General features: G+C 36.1%; 1 protein-coding gene across 2 annotated transcripts in view; it reads left to right on the top strand.

The window, feature by feature from the left end:
* Positions 1-14240, top strand: part of csmd3b (CUB and Sushi multiple domains 3b) — a 403590-nt gene that overhangs the window by 62827 nt on the left and 326523 nt on the right. For both annotated transcript variants that reach the window (XM_052583645.1, XM_052583646.1), the window contains exon 2: positions 12076-12298. In XM_052583645.1, coding sequence (XP_052439605.1) covers positions 12076-12298 — 223 coding nt within the window. The remainder of the gene's footprint in view (positions 1-12075; positions 12299-14240) is intronic.

Raw genomic sequence — 14240 nt, 5'->3', positions numbered from 1 at the left:
TAAAAAGCCTGAAGCAATGAACATTTTGTCAGAACCACCAGTGAATTATGTTATTTTGTTTAGTTTTCCAAAAATAATTTCTTCAGAATTTGAGAGAATCCTAATCTCCAATTTCTATATAAAAACATGATTCTCAGTTTATCTGGAATTGTGCAGCTCTAGTACATGTTGTTTATTGCTGCATGGAATTCATTAAAATAGAAGTTTAGTGTCATATAGTACAATTTGATTTCAAAAGGCACTTTTTCAGTTGAATAAAATACTATTTTCCCGTATATATTTCATCAATGAGGATTTCTTTTAAAAAGTCTAAAAATCTCGTCTCGTTCTTGTGAATCCAATCTCGTGTCTCATCTCATCTTGTGGCATATGTGTTTCATCACACCCCTACCCTGAGCACATGTGTAATGTATTCATGTTATCGGCAAGACATATCGGCATAATTTTTCATATCAGGTCAGTGCCGATATTTACTTTTAAAGCCATTATCGGCCAATTCCGATATTGATAAGATAATATCGTGCATCCCTATTTTCCACGTTTATCTTTCCCTTAATTTTTTTTCAGATATCTCATTGTAAGTGCTTTTGAGCTGACATTATTGCAGCAATTTTAACAATCCAGAAAAAGTGAGACAGAACTATCAGTGGGAGTACAGACTAATGACTGGGAGTGTGAAAGATACTATTGGAGATGTAACTGTACAGAAGAGAGGCGAGGGAAATGATAACAGCAGAGGTGAAAGAGGGTAAGAGGATGTCTGAAATGTCTGGAGCACAGCAATCTGTCGGCTTCAATGAAAGACCAAATAAAGTAGGAGGTTTACTGAAAAAGCAGAAACCAAAGAGATGAAGTCTGAACTTCCCAATACTTCCGTAATATTGTATGCTTTTTGTATTATATTATATTGTATTATATTATATTATTTAGAATTTACAGTAAATATTTGTATTACTTAAATAATGGATATGTAACAGTCTATAGCATAATATAAATATAAAATACCCTCTGTCCTCATTAATATATTATATAACCGATAGCATCTAAAGAAATCCTGGTTTGTGGCCTTTTTTGAATTTTCCAAAAATGAGTAGCCCTGCTTATTCTCCTAATTTTTGGTAATCATCCACATCCTAGACAGAAATGTTTTCTCTATCACAGCCGACACAAATGTACTGTTGATATTTGTATTAATTATATAAAAGGTATGTAACAGTAAATACTCTTATTCTATATACCCCCAGACAGAACTGTTTTCTCTATCACAGAAGACAAGTTGTGTAGGATTAGGTTAGTGATCATTACAAAGCCTACCTTTCCTAATGAGCTAGTGTCAGCCACTACACTGTGACAGAGAGTGTGCGTATTTGTTTGTATGTGTGCGTGTGTGTGTGTGTGTGTGTGAGAGAGAGAGAGAGAGAGAGAGAGAGAGAGAGAGAGAGAGACAGTCAGACAGCGTGATGAGAGTGTGACTGCGAACAGGCTGATCAAGGCAGGTGCAGAGGGTGTTTGGTGTGGATTTGTGTGTGTGCATGGGAGACAGCTGGAGGGCTTTGCCTGGGTTATTAGAGGACTGAGGAGCCATCAGGATCGATCAGTTCTGCCAAGACGACCCGACATGTATCCGATGCCCCTTTAATTAATCCTCATCATCCAGCACAACACACACACAGATATGCAGTGAATTGGAAAGTCACTAGGCTCCTTTGTATCGATGCATCCTGTCTGACTGGAACATCAGACCTATCCTGGAAAATAGTGTGCTATCAGTGATTAAATGTTTTTAATAGGCAGATAATTGTGTTGGGCCATGTGATTTCCAAGATGAAAATCATGATTATTAAAGCGCAAACTTTTTGTCTGGAGGAGCTGTTAGAGTTCATGTCATGAGAAATTAATTTCTGTAAAGCACGCAAACTGAAGTATTCACAACCAAAATAAAAGCTTGATTTGAATGTATTGTCCATACTGTATAAATCCATACTGTACTTTCAGTATTTGCAGAAATGTAAATAAAACACAATATTCTATAGTAATATAGCTTTAGAGCAGGGCTATTCAAATCTTGCCCTGGAGGGCCAATGGGGTGCAGAGTTTGGCTCCAACCCTGATCAAAGTCACCTGCCTGTGATTTTCTAATGAGCTCAGGTGTGTTTGACTAGGGTTAGAGCTAAACTCTGCACTGCATTGGCCCTCCAGGGCAAGGTTAGAATAACCCTGCTTTAGAGCATGCTGTGAAACTCAATTTATTTATTAATACAACGTTTTCTTCATCATTTATGCATTTCATTATAAATTGGGTAACACTTTATGTAAAGGACTCAGTATTAACTAGTTGCTTGTTAGCTTGCATAATACTAGCATATTGGCTGTTTATTGGTACTTATAAACTACATATTTATGCCTTATATTGCATGACCATATTTCAAATCCCTTAAATAATTTAATATATTATACCACATACCTAAACTTAACTACTATCAATAAGCAAAAAATTTGGAATTTGTTCAGGGAAAGCTCATAGTTAACAACAGTGAAGATGTGTTCCCTATTCTAAAGTGTTAGCATAAATGGTTTATCTCATTTCGAATAAAGATATAATTAGAATGTGTGCAACTTCATTTGATTAGACCGTTTTATGATGAAATAAATCTCAATTCAAGACTATCACAGATTATGAGGGGGAAAAAAACAACAGATTGAGAACATAATTTTGGTAAATGATCAAATGACTGAAATCTACAAAAAAAAAAAAAAAAATCTTAAAGCTTTTGTTTGTATAGTAATTTGATTATGGATCCAATCAAAATCCATATTACATGCATGATTTAGACCATCATTGTGAATGATGTCATGTGGCAAATGTGTGACCCACTGTGTGTCTTCACTCTTAATTCATGTGACAGGAGACGCTTAATCCTAACAATTATCACTCAACAAACAAAGCTCGGTCTACCAGACAGACGTGATGTACGACCTCTCATGGTGACGATTTTGTAATTTTTCACGCCACCTTGCTACCGCCTTCCAATAGCGTTATCTGGCCTGTGATTGACAGTTTGATCAGTTCTCCTCCATCTCATCCTCCCCTCCATTTTCCGCTCATGCTAACGACACGCTCTCTGAGGGAACTCTTCTGTAATCATTCCCAGCTTCTCGCTCTCTGGCTCACTCATACCGCCTGAAGAAATTGTCTTTTTTTCATGGCAGCAGGGGTTAAACGCAATCTATACATTGGTAAAAGGGCTAATGTTGCCTGTCAGTGACATGTGTCCATATAGATTGTGTGCTGTGCAAGAGTGGGGTGAGCAGCAGTGAGCAATACAGCCATAGGCCAGAAATTACACTAAGCTACAGGAACCAAAAATTAATGTCACTATGATTTACATTGTCCAATATTCAGAATTGAAGATGCCTTGTAAATTCCAATCAAAATCTGTAATTTAACTGAATTTGAATTGACCCTTTGAAAAGACCCTTCCCACTTTGTTACTGTTGCTATGTCTGACAGGGCATGGTGCTCTCACACAATGTGCCGACAGACAAGACAGAGCTGATTACTTTAGGTATGAAACAAGGTCTCAGCTTTAAATCTAGCCATTTTTTTTTTAAATGAATTCAAACAATAAATAGAATTTTGTGGCTCTTTAATGTGTCGTGACAGATCGCTGCAGCGCCTCAGTTAAAGTAGCATGTGAAATGTTCATATCTTCCTCTTTACTAGTTATAGCATGAAATAAACATGAATGAACATTAGAATATATCTTGTTTTAACCATGGAAAGATGTCAATACACACCATTTTCAAGTTCACAGACATTAATGTATGATTTGTTTGTCGGACAAAAATGGAAGATTCTACGTTATGACGTTATGATTTGTCAGATTGCCTTTCAATCAAACTCCTTGTAAAGGGTCGATTGAGGTAGGGGGGGGGGGGTCTGTGTAATATTAATTATTATAAGTTAACTAATACTTTTATCAAAGTTTGAAGGTTTATTGGTCTCCAGATATGATCACATTAAGGAAATTTAGGCAAAATTTTGCAGGCAAAAAATGTTAAATACCGATGACACTTTCAAACCAAGCAGCATTCTGTTGATCAGCTTGAACGTGATCAAACTCTTGACTGCACCTATTAAAATCACTAGATTTTGTCTGGGAAATTTTGCCAAACAATATTAACTGTGACTATACCTTCAAATTTTGTGGATTAGGGAGGAAGCACACTTCATTTCCCAAAAATGTGTTACATGTGCTGAATGTCTCACTTATTGTAATGCAGTAAATTCTAATTCCGACATGTAATTCCGGTTAAACTACTTGTGGGGTCTGGACAGTTAAATTCAAATTCCAATGTATTATTTGTGAACACTAGGAGCTAGGAATACAAGCTGGTATAAAAACAGCTTTGAACATTTCATTCTGTGAACATTTCTCCATCTATCCTCTGAATCATAGGTCCTACCTTTAGGATATGATTTCATATTAGCGCATTGAGAAGACAGCATGCCCCCATCCACTGAAGACACTGTTCCCATGAAATCTGAAGGTCAGCTAGGTACAAACCATAAGCGGCAGATGTACCTAACACTGAAGTCTAACAAACACCTTCATAACAGACATATTCTGGTAGCCCTATGTAACATATAAAAAAGGGATATGGAAAAAGCAACACCTTCAGATTAGGAGAGAATACCTCATTGTTGTTGTTTTGGTTGCTAGAAGGGACATCTTTGATTTGTCTGGTGGATTCAGTCCACATATACCTTAAACCACACTTAATTGGAACCACAAATGGTGCTGAATGATCTAGTTTGTTTTATAGGCCTTTATAGGCATTTAAACCTGCCACTGGGTACTTTTTATACAGGGTTATAGAAATGTCTCAGAATCTAGTGTGCTTGCTGTCTACCACTTTCTGGGCTGTGCTTAGATACAATAATACCCCTTACATGAATCGCATAGCAAGTTAAGCTAGGTCAATATTTTGAGCACGAAAATATGTGGCATATATGAATACTGAGTAGAGCAAGTACATCGAGTACACAACATAATCTGCTGCTTGAATTTGAATGCAGTCGATACTACAGTATGTGCAGCACAAATCATTAGCAATAGTGCAAATGGCATTTAACATGCAACAAAAAACGAGTAATATCGGCGACAGACTTTGTATGTGTGTTTAATTCCCTAAAATGCTTTCTTGGTGATTAGGTTTTTAGATGTGGCCACAATATCTCTGATTCATATTTTTATTTCCAAGTATTTTTGAATTGGGAGTAGGCCTATTCTCACTCATTCTGATAGGGGCAATTGTTTTAGGTCTGTTGAGAATTAGAAGCAAGGAATGGGAATAAAATATTCCTTTCATCTGACCTTTGCTTTTAAGAAGACTTTGTCATCGGGGAATGCAGTTTAATAATTCATTACAGGGAAAGCCTCACTTCCTTTTGAAATCTCATTTATCTGTTGAAAAGCTTTCTTCAAGGTTTAATAATAATCCGGCATCCAAAGACCTGTGGCAGGTTAGCAAATTTAGACTTAATTGTGGATTAAGGTCTTTGTTATGATGTTTTAAAATAGTAATAATAATAAAAAAGTTATTACATATGTGATTAATTAAATTTGTAAATAATATGAATTTTAAAGTGTTTTTTTTTCTGTTTTTTATTTTAGTTATAATATAACTTATAATACCAGGTGTGTTCAGGTTTGGTGTCAGTTTCAGCTGCATCAGAGAATAAAGGGTAATGATTAATCAAAAATGTATGACCTAAATTAAATTTGATGTTGTTTTTACAATGTGCATCTTCTGCTGTTATTTGAGTTGTTGTGTAATTTCATGCATGCTAGTTTATAATTTCGGTGTCATCATAGATGATCAGTGTGCAAAATAAAAAAAAACTGACATGTTGATTTCTGTTTTTCATGTTCAAACATTCTTGACTGGTGCGTTCTGTTCAAAAGTCAGGAAATTTTCTCTGCAATTATAGTTTTAATTTTGTTTGTATAATAGGGTACAATTTAGTTTGTTTTCTATAAACGCAACCAATTTTATTTCCTAATTATATATTTATTCTATTTTTTTCATCTAGGTTTTTTTTTATGGGGATAATGTTCTTTATTGCTCTTGTTTATACAATTCTGGAATGCGAGTGGAATGCTGCTTCCCAAATTCTATGTGATTTTGAGCATCTCTGTTTCCATTTACTACAAGATACGTTTTACAGCCCCATTGAAAGTCTTTATTTTAAATAATTTCAAATGCATCAACTGGACTGTCTGAATTTAAACATAATCGATCCCAACCCTGTTGTACTTGTACTCATTCACTTGTTATTCTTATTTTGTTTGACTGCAGAAACTCCGAAATGCTCTCAAAAGGAATTAAAGCAGATTCAAATCGATACAACATGGTACCAATAGGTCTTGTTTAAGAGGAGTCTTGGCTTGAGCTTAGGTAAAAATAAGCTTGATCTTTATTTTTCCTTTCTCTTTTAAAGCCACAGTCTTGCCAGACTACTCAGCTGCATTGGCAGGGGTAAGAAAGATGTGGTGTGGAAATGCTGACCCAGGTGGAGCCAGCCTTTGTTGTAAATATTGGGTGGCAGGAGGAAGCACAAGTGAAATACAGAGAAAAAGAGAAGAGTGGCCAGCTGCCAAGGTACTATAAAAACGAGACGCAAACCTTTGCCAACAGAACCTGGATAAGAAGAGAGTATGAGCATACCGCCTTTCCTCACACCTCAGTAATCAGTATGAACGTCTACATAGTGTCAGGATCAACAAACAGCTTGAGAAAAGAACAAGACATGCTTCTATTTCTGTAATATAATGAGCAATTAGCAGTGTGGTAGAAATAATAATAAGCACAAAGTGGTAAACACTTGAAAAAGCAGATTATTAGCTAATTGGTATTTCTGCAAATAGAGTACAGATCAGTGTCCCATCACTTCTGGACAATCCAGATTAGGTTAATGACCATCTAAGACAAGGTAGAAATGGCTAACATTCAGAAATAGAGTTTTCAGCTGGTAGCTGGTTTGGTGCTTGGCTATGTTTGTGTTCCAGCTTATTTGACCAACTAATGGCCACCTCGGACCTATACCAGTTAATATGTTCCAAAACAACTGGAAGCTGGGTCATTAGCTGTTGGACTGGTCTGAGATTTTCTACCAGCTAAAATGACCAGCTAATGACTAGCTTAGACCAGCTAGAATCCAACTAATGTGTAAACAACTCATCTTTCAGGTGGTTTTGGTATATCTTAACCGGTTTCTGGCTGGTCCAAAATGGTCCTCCAGCTGAGATGACCGTTAATGACTACCTTGGACCATCCAGAAACCAGCCAAAGCATTTCAAAACACAGCTACACTCTTAAGCTTCATTTTCCAGCAGCCCACATAACGTTTTGGGAAACAGACCTATTAAAAAATGTTCAATCAACTACAGTATTTTCTATCAAAATTATTATTCACTGTGATCAATGGCATCCAAAATACACACACATGCATGCATATATTTAAGAAAAATACTGTTTATATATTAAATATATTTATATATAATAGAAATTATATGGATATAAATATATACCTGCATATACATATATGTAGATATACTTTGTGTATGTCTTTATAAATACATAATAAATATACACAATACACACACGCGATTAATCGTTGACCAGCGCGGAATTTGATATAATTTATTATATAATTGATCATCTTGGCTTATTAGCAATTAATACTGAACAAATGTTTCTATGTGGACGGCTTCTTAAATCTTTGTGAAATTAAAGAATATGTGGTTAGTTTAATTTCAGCAATGTGTAGGCTGCCCAAGCCTACCACATGCCAAACTTTTTATTAGTGTGAGTGATCTCCTTTTGATCACTGGCTCAAGTGAAGTTGCATGATGAGTCAAGATTTTAGCGCCTTCTTTATAAGAAGCTTACATCCTCTCCTTAAAGTTTCTACCCTACAACATGAATCACCGAAAAACTTTTAAGATCATTCCCTCAAGCCATACATTTACTCAATATTAAACTTTTTAAAAAATCTTGTAATGTTCGTAATGGGCAGAGGCGGTCAGATGATTCAACGTTTTTCTCTCTAAGCCGATGATCACCTCGACTATGGCAAAAGAAAACAAAATCTCTTGAAAATGTTGGTGGGCTTGTGGTTGTTTTCCTGTACTGCTAGAGATGTGTAGGTGCCTTAAGTCCACATAGCCAGCTCTACTACACTTCTCCTCTATCCCCCATGTTAATTAGCCCCTTAAGGGAGAGAAGAGAGATAAATAGTAAATCTTAATTAGGTGGGATTTTTTTCATTATAGGCATGTCAGTTTGTTTTATCAGCAGCTTCTCAGATGCTATGCTGAGCTCTTTTAGCTTGCGTATTAGATGGAGTGGGCTACAATCTCTGTATTAATCTTGTTTCTTAAGTAACTGTGGGAACTGGACAATCTTCCAGCTGTCTTCTATCTCTGGGGACTTGCATAAGGGGGACACGCTCACAATGTTAAAGATTTATTTCCTCATCAATGGAAAACTAGCTCTCTGTGGGTTGCATTTACTTCTCTTTAACCTGCATTACTCTCGAAGCTAATCTTAGCATGGCTAGACAGCCTACCATTATGGGTCCTTGGAAACTGAGATTGTTACTGCCTTAGTACAAACAATTATACAAATGACGATGTCAAAATAGTGTGATTAGCTTTAAAAAGTTTAGCTTTCCTTTGAAAGTTGCTTAGCTAGTGCACTAGCCTGTAAATAGCTAAATTTCATTACTTGTTTATGATAAACAGTGCACTTCTCTTGCTACCCTACATATTGTGGCTTAGAGCTGCATATAAATCTAATCTACCTCTAAAAACTACCAGAATTAGATGAAAGTGTACATGCAGGCACACAATAAAAGTAGCAGTAACAGCTGTTCCTTATTTTGTAGCTTCTATTGAGCCACAATTCTTAAAACCAGCAATGAAAAACAATATGTACTTGTGCTTTTATAGCACCGCACAATTCCTGACTGTCTACAATATTCACTGATATTCTAATAACAACTGTTCACAGTATTTTCTCACAAGTCTTAGCACCTAGCCCACTGCAAAGATGCAAAATAAAATATTCATTACATTTGATGGTGAAATAAGTGTGGCATTTCTAATTGCATCATAAACACAAACTATTGAGGTAACGGTAAATGCCACTTCAGGCTAAATCATTTCTCTGTATGCGTTTTATGGTTTTTATTTCACTTAAGTCATGATTTAATAAAGGTTTTCTAGTATGCATGTACAAAAAAATCACCCGAGCTGATGAACTACCTTTGATTATTTATTACTTCTTTCTGATTCACGAAACAATGTCTTGCCTGTTTTGGTTTATCTTGTTTTTCCTAATGAATACGTTTTGGTGCTTTCATACATGATGTTGTCAATTCAAGTAAATTAAATTGCATCTGAAAGTGATTTATCAACCCTTGAAAGTCATTCGGACTTAGTGAATGCCTGTGCAAATTCTTTACGGCCGATATGCAGGTAATAATGTGATTAGGTATTACAATCAAGCGCTCATGGACAGTAATGGGTTTTCACTGAATATCAGGGTTTTAAAATATGACAATATGCTTTTATAGATAGACAGGCAGACTATATTATATATTTAATATAAATATATTTACTACACATGTAAATGTATACATTTAGCCTTCACATTTTGTTCGATTGCACAAGCATAATAGTTTCCGATTGCACAAGCATAATAGTGAGATTGCACAAGCATAATAGTTTCCTATTTAAGTTGTCTTTTAGTAAATCAGGGCTATGCAGTCTGTGTAAAGAAACTTTGGTTGCTAGATCTCCCTTCTGTCTTGTCATTTTCATGAGTGAGACCCATTGGAAGTTGTCACAGCAAATCTACAACCCACAAAATTGACCATCAGTGACCATATGACTGGCTTTCATCCTCACAGACACAGTCTGTCCCCTTGCTCTACTCTAAGGAGTTGCCGAAACTAATCATTGTTCATGTGTGTGTGCGTGATGGAGTGCTTCTTCCTCACACTCCTTGGCAACTACGTTGGTGCTAATTTCCCATGGCAGCTTATGATGCAATTAGAGCCTGGAGGGCCTCCACCTTTCACACCGAATCACTGACAGGCCACTGAACAATCAGGAGCGGCAGGAAGCAGATCGTACACATGCCCAGGGTTGTGAAAATATCCAATGAATAGTCTTGACAAAATAAAAAAGAGATAAAAGTTTGTCCCATGCGATACACTATACCCCAAGGCTTAAAAAAGTAAAATAGTAATAATTCAATTCTTTCACTCCATGTTCATCTGTATTATTATCGTTCTGAAACCGGTTAGAGTAGAAGAATACTGGTTAATAACGTTATTTTATATGAATAATAAAACTGGGAGAGAAAAAACTACTATGTAAGTCAGTGGCTGCCAGCAACTGTTTGGTCACCAGCATTCTTCTTTGAAATCAAAAGAAGACATACAGGTTTGATCAGGTTCATTTTGGGGTGAACTATTACTGTAAAACTCGGATTATTCACACCATTATCTATATCATGAATGTGTGATGATTATCGCAGTCTACTGTAAAGCCCTGGGCCAGAGAAACCATGTGCTCCTCTTTCTGTACAGACACATATATATTCATATGAGTACGCTACCTTAAAACTTAGAGACTAATGGATGCCAACAGATGAAAATACCTCACAGATGTGAGCAAGCTGAATGCTGGGTTCAAATGGTTCATTGTGGCCACATTCCCACAACTATTCCAAATGATTGTCCCAGCTAAGCGTTGATTAGATCTGGACAGTCTTTGCCTTCCAAACAGATGTTATCTGCTCAGGTTTTGAATTGTAATACGCGATAGAGCTGGCTCAGTTGATTCATTAGTCATCAGATTGGATTCAGGGAATTGGGTTGCTTGAGTCACTACTGTGTAGAATTTGTGGGTGAGATAGGGCAAATGCCGGTGTATTTGAGACGTACAGTACTCAGATCAATGCCTCTCACAATGTGGCAATAAATTACAACTTAGAAAGCTCAAAGGGATACCAGTTCATTGCCTAGCTGCTACCATGTGCAACATCAAGTGTACACTTGTTTTCTGTAAGTCAAATATTTTATTCATAATAAAAGCTGAAATGTTGCAATTTTCTGTGATCTGTAACCAATGCTGCCCTTCTTTGTTATGGGAAACATTATTGTATTTTAACTGTATGGTGTAACGTTATCCCAAAATGAATGCCGTCAATGGAGAAACGGAGCCTCATGACTTTAGCTTCTAATTAAAGATTGCTTTAATTATACAAACAAGCTTTCCTTCACTCAATATGATATTGAATTCCACTGAAAGCTTGTGAGACGGGTCCTCTTCGAAATAAGTCACGGTTTCACAATGGCTAATAAAACTGCCAAGAATGTCCAAGGTATGTCAGACTGTACTGAACATCAGACCAATCTTACTAGGGCCCTCAAATCAACTGTATTGATGTACAATTACTGGGCCAGTTCACTCAAGTTCACTCATTATCACTTTCAAAACTTTCATGGTTGGTCACAAGACTTTCAACATTTGCTATCAGTTTTGACACATTATGTGCGTGATTATAAGTCGGTAGAATCTCAATATGAGATGTGACAGATCTTTGTTGCCTTTGAAGTTATAGTGTGCATTAACCGGTATTTATTAAGTTAGTGTGGAATTCATACTTCATGCATATTTTTGACAAACAGGACTGCATTGCTGTGGAAATCAGATCACATTCATTAACAATTCTATATAACTATTTTCATGAGCACAGAAAAGGTACTCAGATAAAATGTTTGTAGAACAGGCTTACAGTTTTTTTTATTTTTACCTTTTTACAATGAGCATATACACATATATAAACCATCTCTCTCCTATAACACAAAAAATACATATTTGTAATAAATTAATTTATTTCTGTTACAAAAATGTGGTTTGAGTTGGTTCGAAATGTTATCCAGAATTCAGAAAATGCTGACCATAGTGAACACTCTCCTCTCTTTTCGCTTTACAGGTTTCATATATACATGTGGTGGAACATTAAAAGGAAGGAATGGGACCATTGAAAGTCCCGGTTTTCCATATGGATATCAGAACGGGGCAAACTGTACGTGGGTTATTGTAGCAGAGGAGGGCAACCGAATTCAAATAGTCTTTCAGTCATTCGCAGTGGAGGAGGACTATGACTTTTTATCCCTCTACGATGGACACCCGCACCCAGCTAACTTCAGGACGAGGTGAGTGCTGTTTATAATGTCTGATTTGCATACAACTGTAAGTAAACAGCTGCACTGTAACTATATCAAGTTAATGTGAGACTAAAATACAGAAAACGGTTCATATTGTACCTGATCATGGAAGGATAGAGGAACACTTTGCAGAGTCTAATTTACGGTGTGCCTGTAAGCAACTTGTATTTGATGCCAAGTGAAATTGCTGCCAAGAACTCTCCCTGGATAATTGCACAAAAAAAAAAATAAAAAAATTAAGCACTATTTTTCTAACGTGGCCATTGTTTGATGCGTTTCTTTGTCCTTTACAATCAACTCTCAAACATTTAAAACTACATACCTAGTGCAGGCAGAACCTGATTTTACCAAGTGAGACATGTTCCTGGGACAACATCTTTGTTGACCTTGGAACAACATTGTGATTAACCAATCAGATTTGAAGAACAAGTTTATAGATTTTGTGAAGTTTACGCTTACAATCACTGTTAGGTGCTTGTACATCAATGTCATTCATTTATCATTTCCTCTGATTTTAAGGATCACTCATGGTTAAGGTTAGGTTTAGGTGTGGGGATATGGTCAAGACTACCTTTTTTTAGTAAAATGTTGTTCCAGGGTCAACAAAATATGTTGACCTAGGAACACATCTAACTCAGCAATATCAGGACGTGCCCTACTGCAGATACATAAAAAATACATTTGTAGGTCTTTGAATTGATTTAACACCAAATTATCTACGAAGAAAATAAGCATGTCTTTACCTAAACAACTTACAAAAACTCTGTAAGATCACAATGACAACACCAGTGTGATTAAGTGCATAAAGGTTTAATAACAGCTATATGTGCAGATATTACAAAGGGGGGTATTTCAATAGTGGTCATTTCATTTACACATCTATGATTATGGTCAGAGCTTGACAATATGGTGAACATGCTTGTTACAAGTTCCACACAAAATATTGCATGTGTATGTTAGAGGATAATGTTTCCATGTGAATATATTTCACTGTGTCCTGTACAGTTACATTTACACACTGATGTACTGTGTCAGCCGACAAGGATGTTAAAATGGAATGCAAATGTATTATTATATGTAGTAAATATGTTTGTAAGGTATAGGGACATTACATGTCTGTCATGTTTCTTCAACAGATTTTAGCTTAATAATATATACACACTTACCACCCCACCCCACACACACACTTTTTTACTAATTCATTTTAAATAGTTCTGCAATGTAACAGATTTATGTGCGTATGTGTTTGTGCATTAGAGATGCATACATGTTTGTCTGCGTGTATTATGCATTAGGCAATGAAGTAAAGGTGGTGTCAAGGGATTTGTGGTCCCATTTGCAGAAAGGATCGATACCTGACAGATCTCAGCTGTTAACCAGCTGACATAGTGCAGTCCGGTCCGTCTTTTTTCCTTGTGAACTGCATTTCCATTGGTGCATATACTGCAAAATGTTAAATACCGACGTTCTCTTGTGACAAAAAAAAACAAATTATTATAAAGTATTATTATTTGCATTTTTCTGAATTATTTACTTTAAATCTTGAGCATAATGTTAAAAATTTATTTTTAATACCAAAATAAATTTAAGAAACACTTTGCTTAGAGCTCTTTAAGTCAATACCTATTAAATAAGTAAATATAAACATTTATTTATGAAAGATTTTAGTCTCTTGTAGCTTCCCATTTACTTACACATTTTCCTCCTCTCATTCTTCATCTTCTCTCTCTTACTCTCCTGCATGAAGGAGATATTAGAAGGAGGTATGTGTGCAGAGGGGAAGGAGGAATAATGACAGAGCTTAATTAAACAGTTCAAGAAGTAAATAATGCAGGATTCTGCAGGCACTACATTTGTGTCTTGCATCGCCATGATCGTTAGCATCATAGACAAATTGCATGGTGCTATTCAGCCGTTTTAAACTATGCAC

Source organism: Carassius gibelio, chromosome B19 (assembly GCF_023724105.1).
Source record: "Carassius gibelio isolate Cgi1373 ecotype wild population from Czech Republic chromosome B19, carGib1.2-hapl.c, whole genome shotgun sequence".
Lineage (NCBI taxonomy): Eukaryota > Metazoa > Chordata > Actinopteri > Cypriniformes > Cyprinidae > Carassius > Carassius gibelio.
The sequence above is the reverse complement of the archived record's forward strand: the minus strand, read 5'-3'. Positions and strand labels throughout refer to the sequence as shown.